General features: G+C 38.1%; 1 protein-coding gene across 4 annotated transcripts in view; it reads left to right on the top strand.

Moving 5' to 3' along the window:
* The first annotated feature begins 1,370 nt into the window (after positions 1 to 1,370).
* Positions 1,371 to 26,522, top strand: part of TFG (trafficking from ER to golgi regulator) — a 33,628-nt gene continuing 8,476 nt past the window's right edge. The window contains exons 1-6 of one of the 4 annotated variants that reach the window (XM_020909712.2): positions 1,371 to 1,663; positions 5,762 to 5,988; positions 9,393 to 9,476; positions 18,294 to 18,440; positions 21,989 to 22,156; positions 26,071 to 26,199. In XM_020909712.2, the coding sequence (XP_020765371.1) occupies positions 5,805 to 5,988; positions 9,393 to 9,476; positions 18,294 to 18,440; positions 21,989 to 22,156; positions 26,071 to 26,199 (712 nt within the window). In that variant the 5' untranslated portion in view covers positions 1,371 to 1,663; positions 5,762 to 5,804. Of the gene's footprint in view, positions 1,664 to 5,761; positions 5,989 to 9,392; positions 9,477 to 18,293; positions 18,441 to 21,988; positions 22,157 to 26,070; positions 26,212 to 26,522 lie in introns of all 4 variants that reach the window. The other 3 variants (XM_070454999.1, XM_020909713.2, XM_020909711.2) reach the window with 3 other exon arrangements.

Here is a 26,522-nt window from a genome sequence, read left to right as displayed (position 1 = left end):
TTCATGGGAAAGAGATGGGGAAACAGTGGAAACAGTGTCAGACTTCATTTTCTTGGGCTCCAAAATCACTGCAGATGGTGATTGCAGCCAGGAAATTAAAAGATGCTTACTCCTTAGAAGGAAAGTTATGACCAACCTAGACAGCATATTAAAAAGCAGAGACATTACTTTGCCAGCAAAGGTCCATCTAGTCAAGGCTATGGTTTTTCCAGTGGTCATGTATGGATGTCAGAGTTGGACTGTGAGGAAAGCTGAGGGCCGAAGAATTGATGCTTTTGAACTGTGGTGTTGGAGAAGGCTCTTGAGAATCCCTTGAACTGCAAGGAGATCCAACCAGTCCTTCCTAAAGGAGATCAGTCCTGGGTGTTCATTGGAAGGACTGATGCTGAAGCTGAAACTCCAATACTTTGGCCACCTCATGTGAAGAGTTGACTCACTGGAAAAGACCCTGATGCTGGGAAAGACTGAGGGCAGGAGGAGACGGGGACAACAGAGGATGAGATGGCTGGATGGCATCACCGACTCAATGGACATGAATTTGAGTAAACTCCGGGAGTTGGTGATGGACAGGGAGGCCTGGCGTGCTGCGATTCATGGGGTCGCAAAGAGTTGCATGACTGAGCGACTGAACTGAACTGAATCTTAGAAAGCAAAAGTTCCCAGCAACTTTTAAAATAGCACTCCCATCCCCATGCCCAGATTCCATCACCTCTTTCCCCCTCTTCCCAAATATCAGGCTTCAGTCTAAAGCCAGCATAGTTCTTACATAAAGACGCATATTCAAAACAAATGCTTTAGATAAATGGAAAGAGTATGTAAGGCACGCTCAAATATCTTACTTCCAAAATGGCTCTGGGATCCTTAATCAGTCTTAATTTCCTAGCCTTTACCTTTTACACACCCATAAAATCTGTCTTGTCTCGTAAACGCTGTTGGGAACTCCTTGTTCACAAACTGATTCATTCTCATTCCCATTCCCCGCACAGCGCTTGACAAAGCGTAGGCGCCCAATAATGAATGAATGAGTTTGTAGAAGGAAGGCGGGGAAAAGGTTAGTTTTTTCGAGATAGGACTAGAAGAACTACAATGGCTACAAAACAACAAAAAAACACAAACTTGGACAAACGCCTACTCTAGGCTCTCAGAGTCCAGAAGACCAAATTACGTCCCGCCCACGGGCGAGAAACGGGAAATACTACTGTTCAGGAAAACCGGAAGTGCCTGGTCACGCCCCGCGCATGCGTGCATCCGTTCTGCGTGCACTTCCTACACTTATCCAGTCATCCAGTGAGAAAGCAGAGACTCAGACCCCTGCAGACCCCGGCGTCGTTAGTCCCCGCCCTACCGACTTTGCGCATGCGTCCTGGGTCGGTTCGCGCGCTCGGAGGCGGAGCGAAAGGACTGATTTTCTTCTTATTCCCGCCCCTCTTCGCTCCCCACCTGCCACGTACTGGGCCCGAGCTCTCGCTAGGCTTGGTGGGTCCGTGCGATTGGCCGGGGCCCGCGCGAGTCTGCCAGCGAGGTGCGGCGGCCCCGGAGGGCAACCGAGTGGGCTGTGACCGCAGCCTTCCCCCAACGCCCCAGAGCCCAACCGTGGCGGCCTCGCACCGGTCTGATCAGCGGAGACCCGCGGAGGGGCGGCAGTGGCGGCCTCGGGAAAACGGTATGGCCGCTGGAGACGGGGGCGCGGCCGATTTCTCGGTCCAGGCGGGCCGAGAGACGTGGAAACGCTGCGAGGGCCTCGTTCGAACCGGCGAGCGCGGGGCGGGTGGGGTCGGAGGGGTCGTGGGAAGGCCCTGGAGGCCGAGGACTGAGGCTGGGCCGGGCCTCGCCTCGAGGAGAGGCCACGGCGGGGGAGGGGAGGCGTGGGGGGTGCCCCTGGCCACCGTGGCAACGACGCGGACCTGTGGGGGGCTTTAGGACGTGTTTGAGCCAGCAAGGGCACTTGTGTCGATCCCGCCTGGCTCCAAGGATTGGGACAGCCGGAAGGAGCGGGGAGGGACTTTTGGAGATCTAGGGTGGTCCAGTGCCTAATTCTCAGAGGGGCTTGGAAGGGTGAGAAGTGGGGAGAATGGCGCCTATGGGAATTAGTTGATTGGGGGTCACCTGGGGAAGCCTTGTTCCTTGACTGTGTTAGTGCTTCATCAGGCGCCGTCTGGAGGCCAAACCCAGTCTAGTAGTGGAGATGACAACTAACTTTTCAAGAGTTTACTTTGCCAGGCAGTGTGCTTAGTAGTTTAGATTCACAGTCTCATTTAATCGTCACAAGGAGTCTTCCAAATTTAGATATTGCCATTTTGCTGTTGGCGAAAGTGAGATTTGGAGAAGTCTTTGCCTGAGGTCACATGGCTAGTGGGAGAAATCTTTACCATCAACGCTGGCCCTGGTCAGGGACGATTCGAGGCCCCTTGCATTCTTTGGAGTACTTGAGGGTTGGTTTTGCTTAGGGTTTCTTAAAGGAAATTTCTACCCTCTGGAGTTGCCTAAGCAAATTCACTGAACCGGGCCCTCACCACAGGGCTGGTGGAGGTTTGGTCCCTGAACCTGGATCCTGGTTCAAAGAGGCAGGCTTTTTATATGTTTCCTTGGACATGTCACTTTACTCTCCAGTTCTGAGAACAGTGTTCCTGTTGGAAGATTTCATAAGTTAGTGGCCGAGTCATTTCTGTACTTCAGAGGGAGTAGGGCAAAGACACCATGAAAGGAGAAATGGGGAGCAGAAAAAGCTATGAGGATGTCACCAGCAGCCCTGGGAACTAGTAGTTCATAGGAGTCTCTACTTTGTGATTGAGACTAGAGAAAAAGAGAATCTGGATTCTATGGTTACATAAAAAATAGGGGGATAGGATTTTCCCTGGAAGGGAGAGTTTCCTGGTGCTTTTGTTTTTGTGGTAACTTGTTTTATACCAGGCCTTATGGAGATGACTGTACAAAATGGAGACAGCCTTAGGAAAGAAGAGCTGGTTCCTGGCCACAGGTAGTTTACAGTCTAGGGGAAGCACTAAGCCAGTAAGTGAATTTGCAGGCAAACATGGCAGGTGTCAAGTATTTAAAAAGAGGCTCATATTTTCAGATTCATTGGAACTGGGCAATAATTCCTTTATGATCAAAAGGATTATATCAATTATATTCATTGTTGAAAATGTCTGTAATTAGGGTTATGTCAGTTGTAGGGAGTCACCTCTAGCTATTGTGAGGGCTTGACTTAGAAACTGACCTGATAGTCCTGCCTTCTTTTGATCTCTTTATCAGACCTTTATCACTTGTCATTCCTGTTTTGTTTAGGGAACAAAAAGTATTAAAAATCTTTACTTACTGTATGTCAGGCGCTATTCTAGAAGCTACTGAGAATAGGTAGAACTATCCTGCTGAAGCTAAGCCCTGGTCCTTCAACTACATGATTGATGGTTTACATATCCTGTAGGGAAGAGATTACATAGATTGATTTGCTGAAATTCTTTATTATTCTCAGGCTGCAAGGCAAACAAAGTGAAATCTTAACCATTTACTGAAGTAATTATATTCGGAACTTGGCACGCAGCAGGTATTTCAGTGTTTGCCAAATGAAGAGGGCTGGTTTGACTCACAGGTGAAGGGGTTGTATAGAGGTTTCAGGTAATCAAAGTCTTCAGGAAAAGTCCATTGTCAGAATTGGCAGATGAAACACTGACTGTATTCTCTTTTTATGTTAAGACAAGCGTAGCATCTGGATGGTAGAACATAGTCCACTCTGTTCTTAACTGATCTTAGAGTGTTAGATTCTGTATTTAATGCACCATTTTAAGATGGGCATTAAAGATTCATTCATAAAATTAATTTGTTCAGAGGGTGGCAAGGGAGTCTAGAGACAAGTATTTGATAAGTGATTGGAAGGACATGTGGCATTTATATGAGGATGCTAGGGCATTTATGTATACTATTGATTAAATGAATTAGGATTCATGAAAACTTTCTTCAAATATTTGAAGTGTTGGTGTGTTGGGGGCCAGGTTGAGTGCTTTCACACACACATAAAGGAGCAGATGTAGAGACCTAGGAAAACTAAATATGTTAATAAAATAACACATTTAAGAAAAGAAAGCAGAATGCTGCTAGTAGAGAAGCATAGTTTTGAAACCAGAATGTGACCAGTAGGAAATGTTCTGTGGTTACAAATAATGTGTTCATGAACATCTTGGTCTTGGAAAGAAGAGATAGGCCTTGAGAAGAAGAGATATTAACATGTTAATTAAGCGAAAGTGTATATTCTGTTATTATAATGGCATTATCATATACGATAATGGTATTAAATTACTAGAGACCGCAGGCATTATTTTGAATTTAGGATTGCAAAGTCATTATAGGAGAAGCATGCTGAATAACCTAAGATTAAAATAAGACCCAAGAAGGCAGAATTCAATAGCAAGTTAGTATTTAGTTCTCTGACACTGTCTTATTTTTAAGGGTGCTGTCTAATCACACATACTCAGGTTTCGGGATGGGAGCGTTATGGAAGATGGAGAAACAATAGTGGACAGTCTTGTTAGAAAGCTCAGGAGGATGTCCTCAAGTTCTGAAATTTGGAAAATTGGAGAAAATGCTCATGAGGTCTTTCTTATTTTAGCAAGAAAAATTTCAGACTATTTTCGTGTTCACACATACTTTCCTCTTCAGGGTTAGCATTTCATATACACAGGCTAGGAGGGTTTGGAAGCTAGTATTTAATGATTGTCCTTCCTTTAATGACTGTAGAATACTTAACTGTGCTAGGCACTGTTCTAGGCTCCAGAAATAACAGTGAACAAAACCACTTATTTCCCTATTTTCTAGTGGAAAAGAATAAAAATAAATACTTTTTTAATGTTTGGTAGTGATTAGTGCTTTGCAGAAAATGAAGTTGAATAAGAAAGTGACAGTAAAGCCATTTTAAATTAGATGGCCAGGATAAACCTCTGAGAAGTTAACATTTGATCAGAGATCTAAGTCATGTGAGGGGTGTGAAAAGGGCTCAAGGTTAAGGAAGTAGCAAGTGCCAAGTCTTGAGAAGGAGACTGTAGTCTGAGTGTAGTAGAGTGGCCAGGGAGAGAGGTGGGAAGTGAGGTTAAATCAGATCATAACCTTGTAGTTCTGGCTTTTAGCAAGAGTGAGATGAGACTCTATTGGAAGATAGAGTAACTTTAAAGTAGTTACACTAGATTTTATTCAACAGGATAACTCTGATATGTTGAGGGTACCTTTGTTTAAAAGGATGACAGACCAGTTAGGAGTCTTTTGCAGTAATCCAGGCAAGAGATGATGGTGGCTTGGATTAAGTTGATAGAGGTGAAGGGTTGGACTCTAGAGATATTTTGAAAGTTGTGGCAACTAGATTCATTGGCAATTTGGTATATGTGAGGTGTGCGAGAAAGAGAGGAACTAAGGTTTTTTTTTTTGTTTATCTTGAATATCTTAGGAGAATTGTCATTAATAGAGATGGAGAAAACAAGAGAAGCACATTTTGAGGGGAAGATCAGGATTTTGTTCTAGACATGTTAAGTAAGAAATCTGAATCAGATGAGCAGTTAACTATATGGGTAAAATAATAACAGACATAAAATAATAAAACTTATTTTCTTATGCACATAATAAAACCAGTTCCAGACCATTTTACCATAAATATTTTAACATGGGAACAGTGAATTTCCTTTGAAACTGAAAATTTCTTAGATTTTAGTAGTAGCTTTGTTTTTTAGCTTTTAAAATATGTTTTATAGCTATTTAATCATCAAGACCATTTTGTCAGTCTTTCTCTAGAGTTCCATATATAGAACATCCTGGAGTCCACCATGAATGGGCAGTTGGATCTGAGTGGGAAGCTAATCATCAAAGCTCAACTTGGGGAGGATATTCGACGAATTCCCATTCATAATGAAGATATTACTTACGATGAATTAGTGCTAATGATGCAGCGAGTCTTCAGAGGAAAACTTCTGAGTAATGATGAAGTTACAATAAAATATAAAGATGAAGGTAAGAGTGTTTCTCAAGTTTTTAAAAGTCTTAAGTATTATATGTGTTCTTTTGCCCATTTTTCATTGAACTCCGAATAAAAATTCTGTTTCCTCCTATGGTAATTGAGTACCACTTACTTTTATTTAAGGGAATGCCTATGTAGTTAGTTATACTTAAAAGTTAAAAATTTGACAAATGATTTATTATTAGAAGGGGATGCTATTAGAAGGGGATACGTTAGGATACTGTTGCACATTTTTACAAGCCATCTGTTTTTCTTTTATGCCTGTACAATTCTGGCTTCCTTTTTGCTTTAAAACCAAACTTTCACTCATATTTCCCAAAGTGAAAGGGATATTAGTACATTTTGAATGAGAAAGGCTTCGTGGTCAGCTGAGTATGGAAAAGCTGTTTTTTTGCAGGAGTTTTCGGAACACATAATATGCTGATGTACTTTCTCAGTTTATGCAGTGTTCCTAGGCTGATTTGACTACAAAACTTTTTATGGAGATGGATTTTATCAGACAAATACATTATCAACGACATAGTGGAATTATATTAGTAGACTATCTTTCTTTTTTTTGGAAACATAAAGTATTTGTTTATTATTTCTATAATCAAGGCAAAATCTCTTAAATCAAGTGGTCTTGGTAATGGAAATACAATCAGCTGCATTTACAGTTTGTTCTCTGCTGTTCGAACCGCAGGGTTTCACACCTGCCTCAGTAGACTCTCTTCATTTCTTTTTATTTTAACCTGTCATCTTTGTTAGCATCTCTAGTGAAATTGGGCTTTAGGTGGTTACCGGTATCTTTATTACTGCTGAATTTATTTCCAGTCTGTTTCATCTTGATCTCAGCACTTGGCACTGCTATCCACAGCATCGTTTTATAAATGCTCTTATTTCTCTGAGGCTGTGCTGTCTCAGTTATCTTATCCCTAACAGCTTCTTTATTTCTTTCTGTGTGTAGGTTTAAAGGAATGTCAGCTATTAGCATAAAAATCTTAAAATCTCAGTGGTTTAACACTCAAGAAATCATTCGGGGGCCCAGGTTGACAGAAGCTCTGATATCTTCAATACATGGCTTACAGGCTCACCTTGAGCATCGGCATTTAGCAAGCAGATGCATGCAGACGGAGTGTAGAGCATTACATGGGAGATTGTACTCTCTAGGCCTGGAGGTGGTGTGTGTCATTTCAGCTCACATCACATTGACCAGACCCCAGTGACATGACTGTGCTGAGATGTTAGTGGGTTGGGTGGGAACTGTCCCTGGTTGGATAGCCACTTTCCAACAACTTACCCTGTGGAAGGGTAGTATAAATCACTGATGGCCAACTAAGCCAATTATTTCACTATACGTATAATATGCCTTTCATTTTTTCAATATTTCATATAATGTTGAAAAGTGAAAGTGTTAGGCGCTCAGTCGTGTCCCACTCTACAGAACCCCATGGACTGTAGCCTGCAGGCTCCTCTGTTTATGGGATTCTCCAGGTAAGAATACTGGAGTGGATAGTTACGCCCTCCTCCAGGGGATCTTCCTGACCCAGGGATCGAACTCACATCTCTTGTGTCTCCTGCATTGGCAGGCAGATTCTTTACCAGCTGAGTCACAGGGGAAGCCCCTTCATCTAATGTTACCCAAAACTAAATTTTGAGGGTCATCCATGTTAAGGAACAAGAAAGGAGAGAGTTTTCTTCCTATTCTCTTCCCTAGTGACCTCATCTCTTTACAATACATTGATTATCCTGTTTGACTTCCAAATGTGTGCGTAAATGTGATCCATTTGTTCTTTTTTTGTTTGTTTGACTTTACAACTCAAGTTTTTAATGATTTTACCTGAGATGATTTGCTCTTACCTCAAAGCTGACAATGAACTTGGGCAAACTCCAGGAGATAGTGGGGGACAGGGAGGCCTGGTGTGCAGCAGTCCATGGAGTTATAAAGAGCTGGACATGACTTAGTGACTGAACAGTAAAACCTGAGATGGTTTGCTCTTACCTCAGAGCTGGCATATCTTAAACCGCCTTTAATGTTGTACTGCCTTTCTCTTAACTCATCTTTGTTTATGGAAGGGTCAGCCAACTCCTTCTTTAAAGGATCACATAGTAGTTTAGAATTGTGGGTCCTACAAGGCTTTGCTAATCTTTTTTCTAGAACCTTTTAAAATTATAAAAACTATCCTTAGTTTGAATTCTTTAAGCCAGAATTTATCCATTGATTGTAGTTTGTGACTCCCTAGCTTAGGGTATCCTCGTTGTTGAAACTGTCTTCTACATCTGGTTATCACATTTAATTTATTTTTCATCGTGTTTTTGAGTGCTTTTTTAAGTGATACAGATTTGTGTTCCATAGACTGGATTTTGGGCACTAGTTTGGAGAGCTGACTTAGGTAAAGAGTTCCTGATGTCGTAGATACTCTATTTCTGTTGGGGAGATCAGAAAAGAAAAAACCAGTTATAGAAAATTTACTTCTTTTACATATGTACTTAAAAATATGTTTATGAGTAGAATCCCTAAAGGTGAGCATTAGATATGTGTGTTTTAAAAAAAAAAAACAACACTGGTCTGCTGTAAAGAGATGATAAAACTCTCAGTTATGGCTTTAGTTGCCATCTTTATCCAAAGTAACCGGCCTAATCAGTGTTAAAACTGGTGTGCAGAGCATGGCTGGAGCAGCCTCTCAGCCTCCCCGTGACAGCCCCGCTCCCCGAGCTGTGTCTGAGGATAACTTGCAGTGGCTTCTCTTCTCTTCTTTCCCTAACCTTTTATTCCCTGGTCCTTTGAAAGCTTTTGAACAGGCAATTGATATGCTGATTATAGTATTCTTTATCCTTGGGATCTAGGGAATTTCAGAAATTTGTGTACATGAGTATTTTTCCGGAGGAGAATTGATGGTTTTCATCTTAGTGTTGAGATGACTGGGGACCTAAAAGACTCAACTGTCTACCCATTTATTAGAACAATTTTGCAGGAAAAAAGTTTGCAACCTTTTTAGTTACTGTTACATATGGCTTCCCCAGTGGTTTTACTGCCAGTGGTTTGTGCCAGTGGTGTTTTACTGTGCTTAGAATTAAAATTTGAACCTTGAGAATTACTATTATCTTGATTTCTGATAAATACATTTAAATATCTTAGAAAAGATTTCATTCTAAACTGTTATTTCCTCCAGGTGATTAGTAAAAATTACATTAATCTTAGCTATGTGTTGGCTCTTTAAGAATAATATAAATATCTTGCCACGAAAGAAATAAAATTTATTTAGTATCCTTTTGGATAAATACGTCTTCCCTAGATCCTTGATGCTTAAAGGTTTTATGGAAGATTTTCTATGCTCTGTGATCCACATTTTGCATTTTAATGGATATATATCCTAGCTTAGTACTGATGCAAATCTGAAATTTTTATTTGTTTCAGATGGAGATCTTATAACAATTTTTGATAGTTCTGACCTTTCCTTTGCAATTCAGTGTAGTAGGATACTGAAACTGACATTATTTGGTAAGTGCTAAACTAATATATTTACTCTTCTTTGTATTTTTATGAAATACTTTTTAGCTTTTTTCCTTTTAAAGATTCAAAATTAAGTGATAATTTTTTCTGCTATATCAGAATTTTTAAATTTTAAGGCTTAACTATATTCTTTGAAGATTAATAGAAAGTAGACATTTTTTAAATAACCCATCTGCTGTTACCTTAAATAGTAATGTATGCCACTTGTATAAGTGTTTCCAGGATTGAAAATAATTTCAGGGTTAAAACTGCAATTTAGTTTAATTCTTTAAGAATATATAATTGTTTTCTAATGTAGTATGTTTTTGCTTATTCTCAGGGTTTAATGTATAGGACTGATACCTACATGAGTTTGAGCAAGCTCCAGGAGTTGGTGAGATGGACAGGGAGACTTGGTATGCTGTAGTCCATGGGGTCACAAAGAGTTGGACATGACTAAGTGACTGAACTGATACTTCTTTTAAACATTATTTTTAAGGAGTATTTCAAGATCTGAGGTAGTTCTCAGAACTAAAACATAAGACTAAATTTAATCTTATAGATTTTAATTTTCTTACAGATCATGACATTTGCAAGGCAGAACACTTAAGGGAAAAGATAGAAATGATTGCAAAGTTAAAGTAGTAGCATGGTTATGTGAAAAAAAATGTGGACTTTTTTCCTGAATTTGTTGGTTAGCATTTTTAAAAATTGTGTAGCACTGACTCACACAGTTCCATGAAATAGGATCAATGGCCAGTTGATTTAATTTGTATTTGTTTCATCTCCATCTAAGAAGGGTAAATATGAATCACTTTAAAATGCTAGTAACAAAAATTACTACATTTTTAAAAAAAAAAATAAAAGGTATCTCTTTACAATATTGAGTCTTAAAATACCTAACCATTATCGGCCAGCTACCAGGCATTAGGCAAACTGAAAATCTTCATCTCAGAAACACTGAGAATGTACTGGATAAACAATACTGAATGTATTTTTTGAATTACACAGCTAAGCTTGCTCAGGAATGTAAGGAAGATGTCAGGGACCAAAATATAATTGAAATGAAAAACCAGGGCCTGGAGCACCAAAAGCTGAGGCTTGGGGCGCTGTTGGTGGTGATGCTGAAGGTTTTAGTCTGCGTGGTCTAAGGACTTGTCACTTGGGCTCTACATGGTCCTAGATCCTCAGTGACTTTACTGTCAAAAAACAGATTGTAGAAGAAAAATCTCTCTTCATTGGTAGAGAAAAAGTCAAGAAACTGATAAGGAAACTCTTATCTATCCCGAGCTGTCAGAGGTTTGTGAAGGCTCTCTTAAGGATGTATAACCATGATCCTTTGGGAACTCCTGCACCCAGATACCACCATGAAAAGTGCAAGAAACAAAGGCAGATATCTTCTCTGGAGGGTATATGTTCTCAATCCAAATAACATAGGTTTCTACAGATAAAATCCTGTGGATGAACTTAGAGTTCAAAACTGCAGGACACATGAAGCATCCACGTGAACAAGAAACAGTGGGTACAACTAATAGTAGGATTAGATTTCTAAGAACTTAGTAGAAGTGTTAATAAAATATGTATTGTTATTAGACATAAAAGAAGAAATAATATAAGAACTAGGCATTATGGAAAAACATTAAAAGAACTCAAGGTAGATAAACAGAATCTGTTGTATAGTACAGGGAATTATATTCAATATCTTGTAATAACCTATAATGGAAAATAATCTGAAAAAAGAATACACACACACATATATACATATATATGTGTACGTATAACTGAATCATTTTGCTGCACACCTGAAACTGTAAATCAACTGTTTGTCAAAAAACAAACCCCTTAGAAAAGAACTTAAGATAACTTCTGTAAATGAAAAATATAATCATTGACATTAAATACTAAATGGAGAGAGCAACAGATAAGTCAGAGCTGATGAGGGATTTAGTGAACTGGAAGGTAGTCTAAAGAAATGAGAGAATAGAGCACAAAAGCACAGGGTTGGAGAATAATGAGAGAGGATTTGAGAAAGTCTAGCCTATTTCCTGGGGAAGGAAATGGCAACCCACTCCAGTATTCTGGCCTAGAGAATGCTGTGGATGGAGGAGCCTGGTGGGTTGCTGTCCATAGGGTCACACGGAGTCATGACTGAAGTGACTTAGCGTGCATGCATGCATTGGAGAAGGAAATGGCAACCCACTCCAGTATTCTTGGCTGGAGAATCCCAGGGACAGAGGAGCCTGGTGGGCTACCGTCTGTGGGGTCGCACAGAGTCGGACACGACTGAAGCGACTTAGCAGCAGCCCATTTCCATTAAGACTCTAAACACGGAGAGATTAGGGGAGTGGAAATATATGAGGAAGAAATGAATAAAGAAAATTTTCAGAATTATATACATTATAGATACCTCTAGTTATAGGAGGCGCAGGATCCTGGGCAGGGTAAGTAAAAATAAATCGCCATTGGATGTATTGTCATGAAACTGGAGAATATATAAGACAGATAATTTTCAAAGTAGTCTGTGTGAATTAGACTGATCACCTACAAATTTATCAGACTGCTAATAGACTTCTTCATATTAATACTAATAGAAAATAGATGACAGTGGAATAACATCTTACACTCTTCAGAAAAAGATAGATTGAAAAGTAGTATTCTTTGGTCTGTTAAACTTAAGGAATAAGGAGAAATAAAATCATTTTAAAACATTGACTAAGGATTTAACAGTCTTGGATCCTTGTTAAGAGAATTTTTTTAAATGGTTAGTCAGCAAGAATGAAATTGAGTCCAGAAAAATGGTGAAAGATGCAAGAAGTTGTGAGCAAAGAAACTGGTTGGCATGTGTAAATTTAAATGAGCACTGATTATTTTAAAAGAATAGCTTTAGAAATATAGAAACAAGATGGGACAAAATACTGAGAAATAATTATATGTAAGAATGGAAAGGATGATAGGAATTAAAATATTGTAAAGACTTGGATTATTTGGGAGGAGGATAGTAATTAACTTAGGTTTTTTAAATTGAAGTATGCATTTCTAAAATGTAAGCGTGATTATTGAAAGTCTGGAAATAGCCAGTAAAGGGAAAAGAAGGAAACAAAGGGTACTTGGTTAGTTGAATGGTGCGGAAGGAGGAAAAGAAATAGAAAACTTAATAAATAGAAAGTAGCACAAAATACTAGCCACAGTACACATAAACAGACTAAACAAACAGAGTTAAAAGACAGACTCTTGTATTGGTTAAACAGAATTTTGTTACATGCTGATTATAAGAGAGATACCAGAAGATTATTGTGCAGAGTTTGAAAGTAAAAGGCTAGATAAGTTTGTAAACAAAACAAACTCAAAGCAAGTTAGTAATATTAATAGAATTGACTACTTATTAAGTGAAAATTTTATTAGTAATAGTCACTTCATTGTGATAAAAAATAATTCTCTGGGAAGATGTAACAATTCAGAACATTTATACATCATAGCCTTAGCTTTTTCTTCAAGGAAAAATTGACAGAAGAAAAAAAAATTTGCAATCATAAGAGAACTGTTAATACTCTTCTCTTCAAAACTGACAGATCAAGCAGCCTCAAAATTAAAGCAAAACAGATACAGGCTTGATCGTGTGCCTCTAGCAATCAGGACAGGATTCAGTTTTGCTTTAGTGCATTTGGACATTTATAAAAGTTGACCATCTACTAGGTTTTCCAGTGAGTCTCAGTAAATATCAGATAAGGAATATGTTAAAGGAATATGTTAAAGATCATTTTCTCTGGTTTCATTAGAAACTGTTGGGCAAAAAAGAGAACCCAAACTCCCATATTTTTGCAGATAAAAGTATGCTTTTAAGTAACATATTAGAATAAGAAGTCATATTAGGAATTAGATTTCTAATTAGTGATGATTTTTACATGACAAAGTTTTTAGAGTATGCTAAAGCTAAATACAAAAAGGATAGTGTAAGTCCAGATGACTTAGAAAAAAGAAAATCATAAAAAGCAGAAATGAACTAGAAGTTGGGGGAATTGATGGGATCAGCAATTTTGAAAATACATAACTAGCAAACCTCTATTAAGTTTACTTTTTTTTTTTAACAAAAGGCACAGGGAAGCAATATTAGGAATGAAAGGGAGTTTAACCTCAAATATTAATACATTGCTGTGAAGGAGAATGAGCACCTTGGAGAACAACAGGATGTCAGTAAAAATGTGTTAGAAAGGATTTTTCTTAGGGCTTGAGCTTGTGTTAGATGGTTTTGCATAAGGTTGAAGGAATGGGGCTTTGCTCTAGATTGGCTGTTGTCAGGAAGTGGGGGTAGTCCTATGATTAGGTAGTAATCCCATGATTTATGATTTACCTATTAGGTAGTAGTCCTATGATTTATCTTACTAAATCTTATCCAGAAGATATGGGGTGTGAACTGAGGCTAAAGCTTGCAATTGGTAAAATAGTGTCACTCATAATTAGCCAGGGATGTTTGGTCATTTTTGTTGCCTGGTCCATGTTTTTATGTCTGAGATTTCACATGATTATGGACTGGCTTTCTTTTTTGTTTTGAGCTACATCAGTCCCAAAGTGATCTCTAATGATAGTTGGTGGTGGTCTTTCAGTTCATTTCAGTTCAGTTGCTCAGTCATGTCAGACTCTTTGCGACCCCACAAACCCAGCACACCAGGCCTCCCTGTCCATTACCAACTCCCGGAGCCCACCCAAACCCATGTCTATTGAGTCAGTGATGCCATCCAACCATCTCATCCCTCTGTTGTTCCCTTCTCCTCCTGCCCTCAATCCTTCCCAGCATCAGGGTCTTTTCAAATGAGTTAGCCCTTTGCATCAGGTGACCAAAGTATTGGAGTTTCAGCTTCAACATCAGTCCTTCCAATGAACACCCAGGACTGATTTCATTTAGGATGGACTGGTTGGATCTCCTTGCAGTCCAAGGGACTCTCAAGTGTCTTCTCCAACATCACAGTTCAAAAGCATTAATTCTGCTCTCAGCTTTCTTTATAGTCCAACTCTCACATCCATACATGACTACTGGAAAAACCATAGCCTTGACAAGACGGACCTTTGTTGGCAAAGTATTGTCTCTGCTTTTTAATATGCTGTCTAGGTTGGTCATAACTTTCCTTCCAAGGAGTAAGCGTCTTTTAATTTCATGGCTGCAATCTTGCTTTTAAAAAAAGAATTTATTGAGATGCAGTTGATACACTGTTGGTGTGTTCTGAAATTGTTTATGTCCAACAACCTACTTGTGAATACCATGCCAGCTTAGAGCAACACAAAAGCCCGTCTTACACTACAGGGCCAGTTCTTAGCTTTCAGGAGCTCCTTTTCTTCTTTTCAGCTATTAAAGAGAAACCAGTAATACCCAGTAAAAGCCAATAATTGATACAGGTGGGAAATTATATTGAACTTTCTCATAGATATATAGGTAGTACGTAAAAAACTGGTGGATTATCTTATAAAAGCTTATATTGGTTTGATGTTTGAAATGTTCTACAAAAAAAATCTCCCTGTACCTTTATTTTCAGGTAGATATCCTTTTCTAATTTGGTGCCTTAGGAATTTGTAAATATGTAAGATATACACACACACATACACATACAAATTGTCAGCATATAAAATGCATAAGAAAGTTTAGTTTAAGTTTTGAGCTCTTACTTTGAGGGTTGCATTCAGAACTTTGTGTCACTTTTTTTAAAATTAATAATCTCAGTGGTGACAGTCTTTGTTGCTGGAAGAAGGATCCTTTTTTTTTTTTCCCTTTTCTTAACATTTTATTATGAGATGTTCAAAACATACAGCAAGGTTGGAAGAATTTCACAGGGAATATATGTTTACCAAGGCTCAATTGTCAACACTTTACTAAGTTTGTTATATCAGTTATCCAAGTCTATCCACCTATCAATCCATCTTCATTTTTTTTTTCCATCTTCATTTTTGATGTATTTTCATAAATGAATTGCAGACATCTACACCCATCCTTCTAAAATTCCTCGGCAATACATATCATTAACTAAAGTTCAATATTTTTCTTCTGTTGTAAAATTTCCGTACAATGAAGTGCACAAATATTAACGGTACTTTTGCTAAAGAAGTTTAGGCAAATGCATACACCTATATAATCCACACCCCTATTCAAAATATATTCTTTTTCCTTCATGCCCCTTCCCAGAGACCACCACTTTTTTTCCCTACCAGATTTCCCTACCAGTCCTGTTCTAGGACTTCATATAAATGGACTCAGACATTATGTATTCCCCATGATGATTTTTAAAAGACAAATTCCTAAGAAATTCAGAGTGTCTCTGAAACAGGTAGACTAGTGACAAAGACGACCTCTGGGATCAGATTCTGATGCACTCACTAAGCAGGTGTCATGAGAGCCTCTACTCTGGGGATACAGATCAGACAGATAATCTCTGCCTGCAAGGAGTTCACACTGTCTTGAGGGGATACAGCCCACACATCCTGGTCAGAGTCCTGGAGTTGAGACAATCATCACGTGCCACAGAAGGAGACCTAATCCAGTCTGGAAACCAGTAGGGAATCAAGGGAAATTTAACGTTGTATGTAGGAACTTGTCTCAGGCAGCCAATACTCTGTACTATCCGCAATTCTAGAATCTTGTAACTCAAAATGATTTGCCCTTAAAAGGGCAGTTTTACAGTACTGAGATGTCAGGCGTTCTGCCAAAGAAAACAATAAAAGTTACAAACTGATATTGGGGTTACTGTTTTCTCTAGTTTGAAATGATATAAACTCAGATGCTGTATTCAGCATTGCTTCCAAATGTAAAAACACCATGCTTTTCTGTTCCCGGACCACAAGTGGCAGAAGTTTTGATGGGCTCCAAAGAGGAACAGCAAAGCTTCAAATCTTCCTGGACTTTGCCTTAGCTTTCTCAAGGCTTATCACACCCATTATATCTCCAAGTTTAGGTCCTCACTTCCTAACTCGTTTTCACTCATTACCTTCAAATTTTGCACACAAATTAAAAATGAAAAGTACTTGAATCCCTTATATACCAACTTTCCCCAATGGCTGTTTCCTAATGGGGAAATATGAGGAGGGGAGCCCAAGAAAATGTGATGGTATTGAAATTTGTTTAATCTTTTTCCAGCGAAGTATGACAGGGATAAGCAAAGTTTGGAAGCTTCTTTTATCCAAAGGGAAAGGAGAAAGCTATACACCAGGAGCCACCTATTGCTACAGATACATGACCCTTCAAAGAAATTAGTTTCTTTTTCCTATCATTTGAAACAAAAAGTTAGCTAGCATCTCAGTGTAACTAAATGCATTCCCCGTTTTTGGTGTACTCTCAGAAGCAAGTCACTGCTGACTAATGACTGGAGAGAACTTGAACTGAACATTGACGGTAAAAGGAGGAGCAACTCGGAGGTGGTCCGCTTTAAGCAAGTCATGGCGCTTACACAGTGACAAAGCAGCAGCCAGTGACAGACTAGCTTTAAGGAATGCTTTCTTGCCTCCTCAGTCAGCCTGACTCAGCTGAGTTCCACAATTCACAAACAGCGGCACGAGCAGACAAATGGAGTGCCTGTACACGGAAATCCTGCTGCAGCTGCAGACCTCCCCGGGCCCCCCACCCTGCGTCACACTGAGAAACGCTCTGCACGCAGTTTACAGGACATTTCCTCCGAGGATGTGCTGAACACCCCTTTCATCAATTCTAGAGTTCAGGATATTCACTTTTATGATAAATTCCTTAAAAAATTCTCAAACTGGAATGTTTTAGAAGAATTATTAACGTATGGCAACTGCTTCCTCATCTGGTGGTCCTCATCAGGCAAGCCCAACTATCCCTAGGGTCAGGGAGCCCCTTACAATTTAATGTGTAAACCAACAGTGCAGCTCCTATGATTTCAGTCTCCTAACAGAAACAAGCAGAATGAAATGAAAAGCAGATATAAAAAGCTCAGAGAGCACCAATATCCAGACCATTTAGCTTGGGAATAAGCATGACCTGAAGATAAGTGAAGTTGCTCAGTTGTGTCTGACTCTTTGCGACCCCATGGACTGTAGCCCACCAGGCTCCTCCATCTGTGGGGTTTTCTAGGCAAGAATACTGGAGTGGGTTGCCATTTCCTTCTCCAGGGGGATCCTTTTTTTTTTTAGTTAGCTGAAAGTCATTGGGATAAAATGGGTAATTAAATGAGGTAATATTACCCTTTAAAAAAAAAGCCCAATGATTATTGAATAATCTCTGACTTTTCTGGCTTGTGTGCTTCTCTTAAAGTAACTGCTTTGAAGGACAGTGGTGACGTGAATTTGTAAATTCTGCATGTTTTTAAAATAGGTTACTTTTTATTTAGGGCAGTTATTTTAGGTAGCTAATTTTTTATTGGGTCAGAAAAAGGCAAGAAGGATAACAGACCTACAGTCATATTATACCTCTAATAAGGTATTTATTGTATTATTTCAAGGCTATAAAAGAATTGTGTGAAGTAAAATGAGCCTTTGAAGGTACATAATTTCTATTAAAATATAGTATATTAAAGCTTCTGTAATTTTACTTTATTTCACTGTAGTTTAATTCTTTTAATGAAAATTTTTTTTTTTTTTTGGGTGGGGCTTATAAGTCATAAGCCATAGGTCATCAGCAAAGACTGGTGAATATTTACTCCTTCCAAAAATAAATTAGCAATGAAAATCCTTTTCTTAAAAAGTTATCTGAATGATATCAATAGGTATCTTGTTTGAGTTCAACTTTTTAAAAAGTTATTTTGATTTTTCCTTGTTACATATAATTCTACTTATATATTTATTCAGGAATATTTCCTAAGTTTAAGAAAATGAATGCTTTTATTCCAGTTAATGGCCAACCAAGACCCCTTGAATCAAGTCAGGTGAAATACCTTCGTCGAGAACTGATAGAACTTCGAAATAAAGTGAATCGCTTACTGGATAGCTTGGAACCACCTGGAGAACCAGGCCCGTCCTCCAGCATTCCTGATAACGGTAGACCGTGAAGTCATTTTATTCTGATTTATCCTTATGATTTTTTGCAGATTTAAAAAAAAAATTCTTCAGCAGGAGTAAAATGGCATGTCTGTTGTCATCCTCTCTTATTTCTGTGTCTGTGCTATTATTCAGTTATTCAATATCTGGTTTCCCAAACCTGGCTGTTCATCAAGATTGTTGTATTGTTAGTCACTCAGTTGTGTCTGACTCTTTGCGACCCCGTGGACTGGAGCCCAGCAGCCTCCTCTGTCCATGGAGTTCTCCAGGCAAGAACACTGGAGTGGGTTGCCACACCCTTCTCCAGGGGATCTTCCTAACCCAGGATCAAACCCAGGTCTCCCACATTACAAGCAGATTCTTTCTTGTTTGAGCTACCTGGGGAACCTTGTTCATCAAGATTACAGGGAGATTTTATTACACCAATCCTGGATCTCATCACAGACCTCCTGGAGGGCAGGGCTGGGAATCCCATTGTTAATCCCATTGTGCTGTCTGGGTGATTGTTTTACAGGCAGTCTTAGACTCCTGGGTTATGACATAGGTCAGTTTTCAAATCCCTTTGACTCTTGAGCTCTTTTCAGTATTCTAGTTAATTAACGAACCTTAGGAATGGAAATCATTTCTTGAGTTTTATGTGATATATGAAGTAGTTTCAAGTAAAAGTAATTTTAGATTAGTACATTCAAATGTTGAAATGTTTATCTTAAGTACAGTGTTGATAATATGCAAAAAATTTTTTTCCCATTTATAGATGACTACTATTTATGTTATAATAGATATGACATACTGTTTATGTTATATTATGACAAATTTGGAACTGAAAGTAGTTTGGGGACCAAATATTAAATGTAGACTAAAATTTAAATATGGCTTGAAAGATTTTAAAAAACTTGCCTTCTCAACTTTTAATATTCTTAGATGTTACACTTTAAAAATATACACTTTTTAAAAATCACTTTTGTATTTGCGTGTAAGTTTCACAGGTTTAAAACTGTCTATATAGTGAAATAGTATTTTATAGATTTTGGATTACTGGTTATAAAGGGCTTAATAGAAGATGATTTTGTGGGAAAGCAACATTGTATAATCTCTTGCAACCTTTAGATTCTGAAATACTCTAAATTTTGGAGTTTAATTTATAGTTATAGTTTAAATAAAGATGCCTTTCTCAATCATTTTCTGCTTTCTCCAGCCATATGGAATTGTGTTAATGGTAGACGACCTGATAAATATTGGGTGATTGATTAGTAATTTCTAGTTCCACCTTTAGATTTCAGAACATATTAAAAAGATTTGCTGAGATACAATGAAATCTTTACAGCCTCTTTATGATAAAGCCTTTGTATTCAGATCAAAGCATATTGCCTTTTCTTGACCTGTCTCTCCACACAAAAATCAAAACCTTGACCATTTTCCCAGAAGAAATCATAGATGTCTATATAATAACACTTGCATATAATTTTAGGGGCTTGAATATGAAACTTAGATCAAAATTCAATAAGTAGAGCCAGTACTGGGTAGAAATTACCTATAGATTTACAAGCTTTTTGGTTTTGGTGAAACAGCCTTTCTGTTCATTACTTCTTGCTACATGCTGCTTTTCTTTATGAGTTTATTTCCATGCATTCATATGTTTTATTGTTTACCTCTCACCTGTGTTAATGAAAGAGATGTTAAAAATTGGTTTCTCCTCTGCATGTTGGGAATCATATGTTGTTTCTTTATGTGGCCATCCTTCTAGTCATTGTGTCGTGAGTTGCCTAATGAACTGAATATGACATTCTGTGTTTTATTTTTATAGACAGTTGTAGCTTATTTTTTGATTCCTTTCCTGTACTTAAGATAGATTGCTTAACTCTTGACCCTCCTTCCTTTTATGAAGTTTCCTAAGCTTCTAAGCTGTTAGAACATATTCTGATTTAATAATCTTCTCAAGGGGGGAAAAAAAAACAAAAACATAAAATAAGCTGCATCAGAAACTTTCAGAAACATCAGAAAGTCTAGTTCACCAGAAAAAACGACTACCAGTCAGCTGTGAGAGCTCTGTAGAATCCTATGGCTTGCCCTCACCCAAAACATGTAGCCACCCATGTCCTTCAGCACTCTGCTTCTGTCGTGGACTTGTTGGACAGTTGCTTTCCTCCGTGAGTCAGATGATGTGTGGGTCACCTTCAGTACTGGATTGACCTGTTGAACTATCTCTGCAGTAGCTGCTGGAGCAGATAGTAGGCTAGTGGATATACATTGTGTTTCCTGATGAATTTAGTTTGCCATAAGTGGAAGGATGCATAGGTATTGAAAGATAGCAGTGTGAAGGGAAATAATCCTAAAATTGGTGTAATATGCTCTTGGGATATGGTCTTCAAATTGAAGGAGGGAAGTTGGTGAGGAAGATGGATGACTGGCAGACATTTTAAAGGAGTACTTATAAAAGTTTTCCTACCGAGATTTAGGAGATACTATTGTAGCTAGAGGAATGATAAGAATAAAAGAGCTGCAAGCCAGTGTGTACTTATAGTCCACTTGGTTCATGACATTTTTTCACAAGATCAATTTTGGTCATGATCACAGAGATGATCTAATGCTCATTAACTTGGTTGGTAACAGAAAGGAATTGATAACATCAGTTACTTCAGTAAATGGTTAGCAGTTTTCTTTTTGTTTACTTGTTTAGTTTGTTTCGTTTGTACTATTTTTTTTAATATTACAAGTTTTTATTTATAAAATGTATGTTATTCTTGAATCTTTTCTTTCACAAGGTAGTAGTATAAATGTGTATTTAGAACCTTAGTATCCTTGGAAGAAAAGTGGGTGGTTTAAAATTTTTCCTGCTCATAATGTTTAAAATTCTACTTTTCAAAATATTATGGAAAAATTTTAGTATGTACGAAAGTAGGCATAATAGTATAATGAATGAACCCTCACAGCTTCACCAGTTATCAGCTCACAGTATCATGCCATCTATACTCACATTTCCACCCCTCCTGTGTTGTTCTGAGCAAATTTCAGACACACATCTTTTATCTGTAGTAAGTATTTAAAGAAAGACATAGTAAATTAAAATATGTGTTGGCTTGAGGTTTCCATGTACCCATAGATAAGTAGAAGTAAAGCATAAAAGTTGATAATTATAACTTTAGTTAAAAAGCTTTTTATCCTTTTAGAAAATAAAGCATTAGTGCACAATATGTGTCTGATACTAGGATATATGTCATAGGACTCCAGAAAGAAGGGTAAAATATTTCTCTGTGTAAAGATGCTTGTATTTTTTTTCTTATCTGATAATTCTTAGGGAAGTACATAGATATAATTTTTTATAAAAGGTATTACTTATCTTGCATTTCTTTTTGACCTCGCCCCCTATTTTACAAAAAAAAAAAAGGTGTAAATAGGAACAAAGAAGAAAGGAAAATTATAATCCTGCACTCAGAGATACCCTCACCATTCCAGACTTTATGCACATATGTATTTTGCTATAATGTATTTTTTAGGCCTTATTGAATATAGATAAAATAGAAACAAGTTTTTGCTTATTTCTTTTATAGATACTGTGGATGGTAGGGAAGAAAAGCCTGCTGCTGCTGATTCTTCTGGTAAACAGTCTACTCAGGTTATGGCAGCAAGTATGTCAGCTTTTGATCCTTTAAAAAACCAAGATGAAATCAATAAAAATGTCATGTCAGCGTTTGGCTTAACAGATGATCAGGTTTCAGGTAAGTTAGTGCCTTCCTCGCATCCCTTATCCTCCCTCTCCTTCCATTCTTCTCCTTCCTTCCTTAATAGAAGATAACTTGCAAATGGTGAAGTGCTTAAATCTTAAGGGTTCGTCTTAGTAAGTCTTTACCTATATATACACCTATGTAAAACACCAACAAGATCAAGAGGCAGATGATTTCCAGCTCCCTGCAAAGCTTTCTCATGCCCTCTCCCACTCAGTAGAATGCTCTTCTTTAATGAATAACCCCTGATTGGTTCAAGTAAATTTTATCAAAAGTAGAATTCAGAGGGTTTACTTTTTTAAAAATATGAATCATTTTAGAATTTTATTTCAGATTTCTTGCTGGACTTAAATTATGTTTGATGGCTTAGTCTCTCTTCTGATCTTAAATTAGGGAAATTTAATTTTAAATGTAGAGTTCTGGACAGTTTAGTGTAGAAAGTGCTTTTATTTGAATGTTTTTAACCTTAAAACAGTGTCTTTACTGTGCTTTCTTTGTATATTTTGGGCATCATTTCTTTCTTTCTTTTTTTTGAGGCGGGGGGACATCATTTCTTCAACATTTTTTCTGCTTTTTCTCTTTCGGGATTCCCATTACACATCCACTGGGGAGCGTGATACTATCCCATGGGTTTCTGGGGTTCCTTTTTCTTCACTTTTTTTTCTCTGTGTTCTTCTGATTGAATGATTCCTGTTGATCTCTCAAGTTCACTAGTGTTTTTCCTTCCATTGTCAATCTGCTATTAAACCCTTCTAGTGAATTTCCCCTTTCATTTATTGTGCTTTCAGCTTTAGAATTTCCATTTGGTTCTTTTTGTAGTTTTAATTTTTTTCTGTTAAGATCCCTTGCCTTTTCATTCATTAATATTGTGTCAGCGTTAATTGCTCGGTCGTATCTGACTGCGAACCCACCGGGCTCCTCTGTCCATGGAGTTCCCCAGGCAAGAGGAGTGACTGGGTGGGCATTCCCTTCTCCAAGGGGTCTTCCTGACCCAGGGATCAGACCTGGGTCTCCTGCATTGCAGGCAGATCTTTACCATCTGAGACACCAGGGAAGCCCTTAGTCAGGTGGTTAAGATTGTATTTCTGTTCCATTTATTAAGGTATTTTTGTCTTAGAGTCTTGTGAGGGTTTTTCTTACCGTTGCTCTAGCACTTACTCACACTCCTTTTTTCACCCAGAGTGAAGCCCCTGGCAGCTCTGCTCAGCCCTTTCAGCTCCAGATGCTGCTTTTTATTCTGTGCCCTCTTGGTGTCGCCCTCTCCCCACCTAATTCTATGGTCAGCTGGGGCTTTAGAGCTTATATTCAGATTTTAGATCTCATTTCTTCTCATTCCTTCCTCAGTGGGTTTTCCTCCGATTTCTAGCTATGTAGCTGACCGTGAAGTTAACACTGGTTTTCTGCAGTTGAAGCTGCAGGGATCACGGTTTGCTGTTCTTACCCATTGTAATTCCATGGAGGGTAAACTCTTCCTGGTGTTTGCCAACATTTGGCTGACTTCTAGTAATTTGAAGTAGTTGTTTTCTTCTTTTTTGACCAGGGTTTTAAATTGATATTTTTGGGAGGTTTTACCTGATCAGTTTACTTTGTCATTATCAGTAACTGGAAAGATAGGATTTTTCTATTAATTTTCTTTTTCTTTGAGATTTTTATGGGGTTATTTATCAAAGAGAATTGTGTAACATTCTGGAAAAGACAAATACTTGTATATCATGTATGTTGTTGGCAAAAGAAGACATCAGATAAGTAAGTGGTCTATCTGAAAAACAGAAACTTTTGTAAATTAACTGAAGCACAAGTTAATATTACAGCTTCTTAACATATAAGACTTCAAGATATGCCAAATAGAGGGAGTAAATAGTTATATACGAGGTTAGGCTTAAAAGTTTAATTAAGAATATAGCATAGACCAGAATAATGTGATCACTATAATTCATATTGTATTTGAAGACCATTTTTCTGGTAGCTTTGTATGTTGAATTGAAGTAGGAAAAACCGCACACACAGAAAATGCCAGGATACTCTGTAGTTACTTGGGTTATGTGAAAAACTCAGCAGCAGTAGTGAATGTCGACTTGGGGAGGAGGGATAAAGCATTAACGATAGGATAAGCAACAGTAATAGCTTATCTGCAGGGAAAAGAGGAATTGAAGTAATATTTTTGAGAATAGTAACATAGTGTCTTTTTGTTATCTGTGTTACCCTTCTTAGGGATGTGTGTGTATTTGTCTACATGTAGATAAATATCAGTGAAATGGCGGTGCCCAGGAGTGACCATACATTTCACTCTGGCGCTCTTCAGTTTCTCTTGCATTGCCACTACCATTATCCTAGTTTAGGTTCTCATGAATACCTCAACTGTCAGCTTCCAACTGTACGCCTAACAGTGCTAGTAAGTCTTGGGATAGACCAGTGCAAAGGATAGAGGTTTGGCCTCAGGGAAATTAGTCTGCTACTAATAACAAGTACTTACGTAGAGTTTTTTAGGTGGTAATCACTTTTATAAGTTCTTGTTATATAATCACTTTTAGATTACTTTTAGATTTTCATTTAAAATATACTTTATATTAGCCATATTGATATATTTAACATATTTTAATAATGTTTTAATGCTTATTTTTAATACATATTTTTGTTGAGGTATAGCTGATGCTACGATATTATATAAAGTTTCAGATGTTCAACATAGTGATTTACAATTTTTAAAGGTTATGTTTCATTTATAGTTATAGAATATTGGCTATATTTTCTGTGATGTATAGTATATTCTTATAGCTTACTTATTGTATACATAGTAGTTTAGACCTCTTAATTCCCCTATGCCTCTTGCCCCTCCCCATAAAATTACTTTTATAAGCACTTGCTATAAGCTCTTACTAACTCATAACCCTTATGTAACCTTATGAGGTAGGAATTAGTATTGCTTTGGTTACAGATGAGGAAACTGAGGCACAGAAAGAGATCAGGTAGCAAGCCTGGATTTAGAGCTGCTTAAGTGGCAGCATTGGGATTTGAACCTAGGCAGTCTGGCTCCCAAACCAGTGCTTCCAACCATACTGTTCTGTGTTGCACAAACAAAAAGAACTTAGAGAAGCAGATTTATGTCTCCAGAGTGTCTTTTTTGCTCATTATAGTATTAGAACTACAGCAGATTCTCTCCATTTACTTCTTTGTTCATTATTTTAAAAGAATTTTGAGTGGTTCCTTGTATATATTAAGAGGTAGACTTTGTGAGACAGAATCAGAAAGGTGCCTGGCCAAAAGAACTCCTAGTCTAAGAGGGAAGACTTTTCTGTTTAGAAATGCAGAGTGGAAGTTGGTAAAGTCCCAATAGAAGTATACTCCATAGAAGTTCACAAGTGGAGAAAAGTATTTATGAGTGAAGAAGGCTCACTAGAAGTGTGGAGGACTATTTAAGGAATGTTTTAGATAATGTAAAACTGGAACTGTGGAGGGAATGGCAATTAATGATCACTTGGGGGAATGAATAGAAGGAGCCTCTGAGAAAAGGAATTGTGAGAACTGTTTGGAGCCGTAAAGATCAAACTAGAGGGTTGAACTTCATTTAGGGGCAGTGGAGACCCACTGAAGGATGAAATGACACTTTTGGTTGATCTACAAATAGATTGTATAAAGAGGTGGATATTTTGTAGTGCAGAGGTGAGTGTAAGACTCAGGAATGTAGCACTGCACTCTATAGGGAAGGATTTCCAGTCATAGCTTTGGATTCTTGTGAGATCAGAGCAAAGGAAAAAAATATATATACACACATCAGTGGAGAAGGCTGCCTTTGGGCTATGCTTCTTCTGTGGCACTTTACTTTTGGTCTCTTAACCAAGCTTACTAGTTGAGCTTGCTGGGGACAGATCTTGTGTTGGAAACTGAGCTGCCTTTTCATGACCACCCAGGGCCTCCCAGTGCTCCTGCAGAAGACCGGTCAGGAACGCCCGACAGCATCGCTTCCTCCTCCTCCGCTGCTCACCCACCGGGAGTTCAGCCGCAGCAGCCGCCCTATGCAGGAGCTCAGGCTCCAGCAGGTCAGAGTGAAGGTAAAACAGAGCTTAGAGCACATGAGTGGGAAGGCCTCTGTGCAGCAGTGCTTATCAGGGCGCTTTTGGTAATGGTGAAAAGCTTACATGTCCGTTCATGCTGTGAGCACAATTGTCAATATTTTGACCTACTGACATAGTATGCTTTCAGGTTAAAAAACTGAATAAACATTGTCAGGTATGCTTCTGAATATTGAAAGAAAAAAAAAACCCTAAAAAAGTATAAGGCATAATTTTTAGGTTCTATTTTATTTCCTTTTCCCTTCCCCTCTTGCAACTGTGTATTATTTTTGTAATTTAAGAAGATTTAA

Source organism: Odocoileus virginianus, chromosome 25 (assembly GCF_023699985.2).
Source record: "Odocoileus virginianus isolate 20LAN1187 ecotype Illinois chromosome 25, Ovbor_1.2, whole genome shotgun sequence".
In the NCBI taxonomy this organism is placed as follows: Eukaryota; Metazoa; Chordata; class Mammalia; order Artiodactyla; family Cervidae; genus Odocoileus; species Odocoileus virginianus.
Note: the sequence above shows the minus strand (reverse complement) of the source record. Positions and strands in the feature narration are given on the sequence as shown.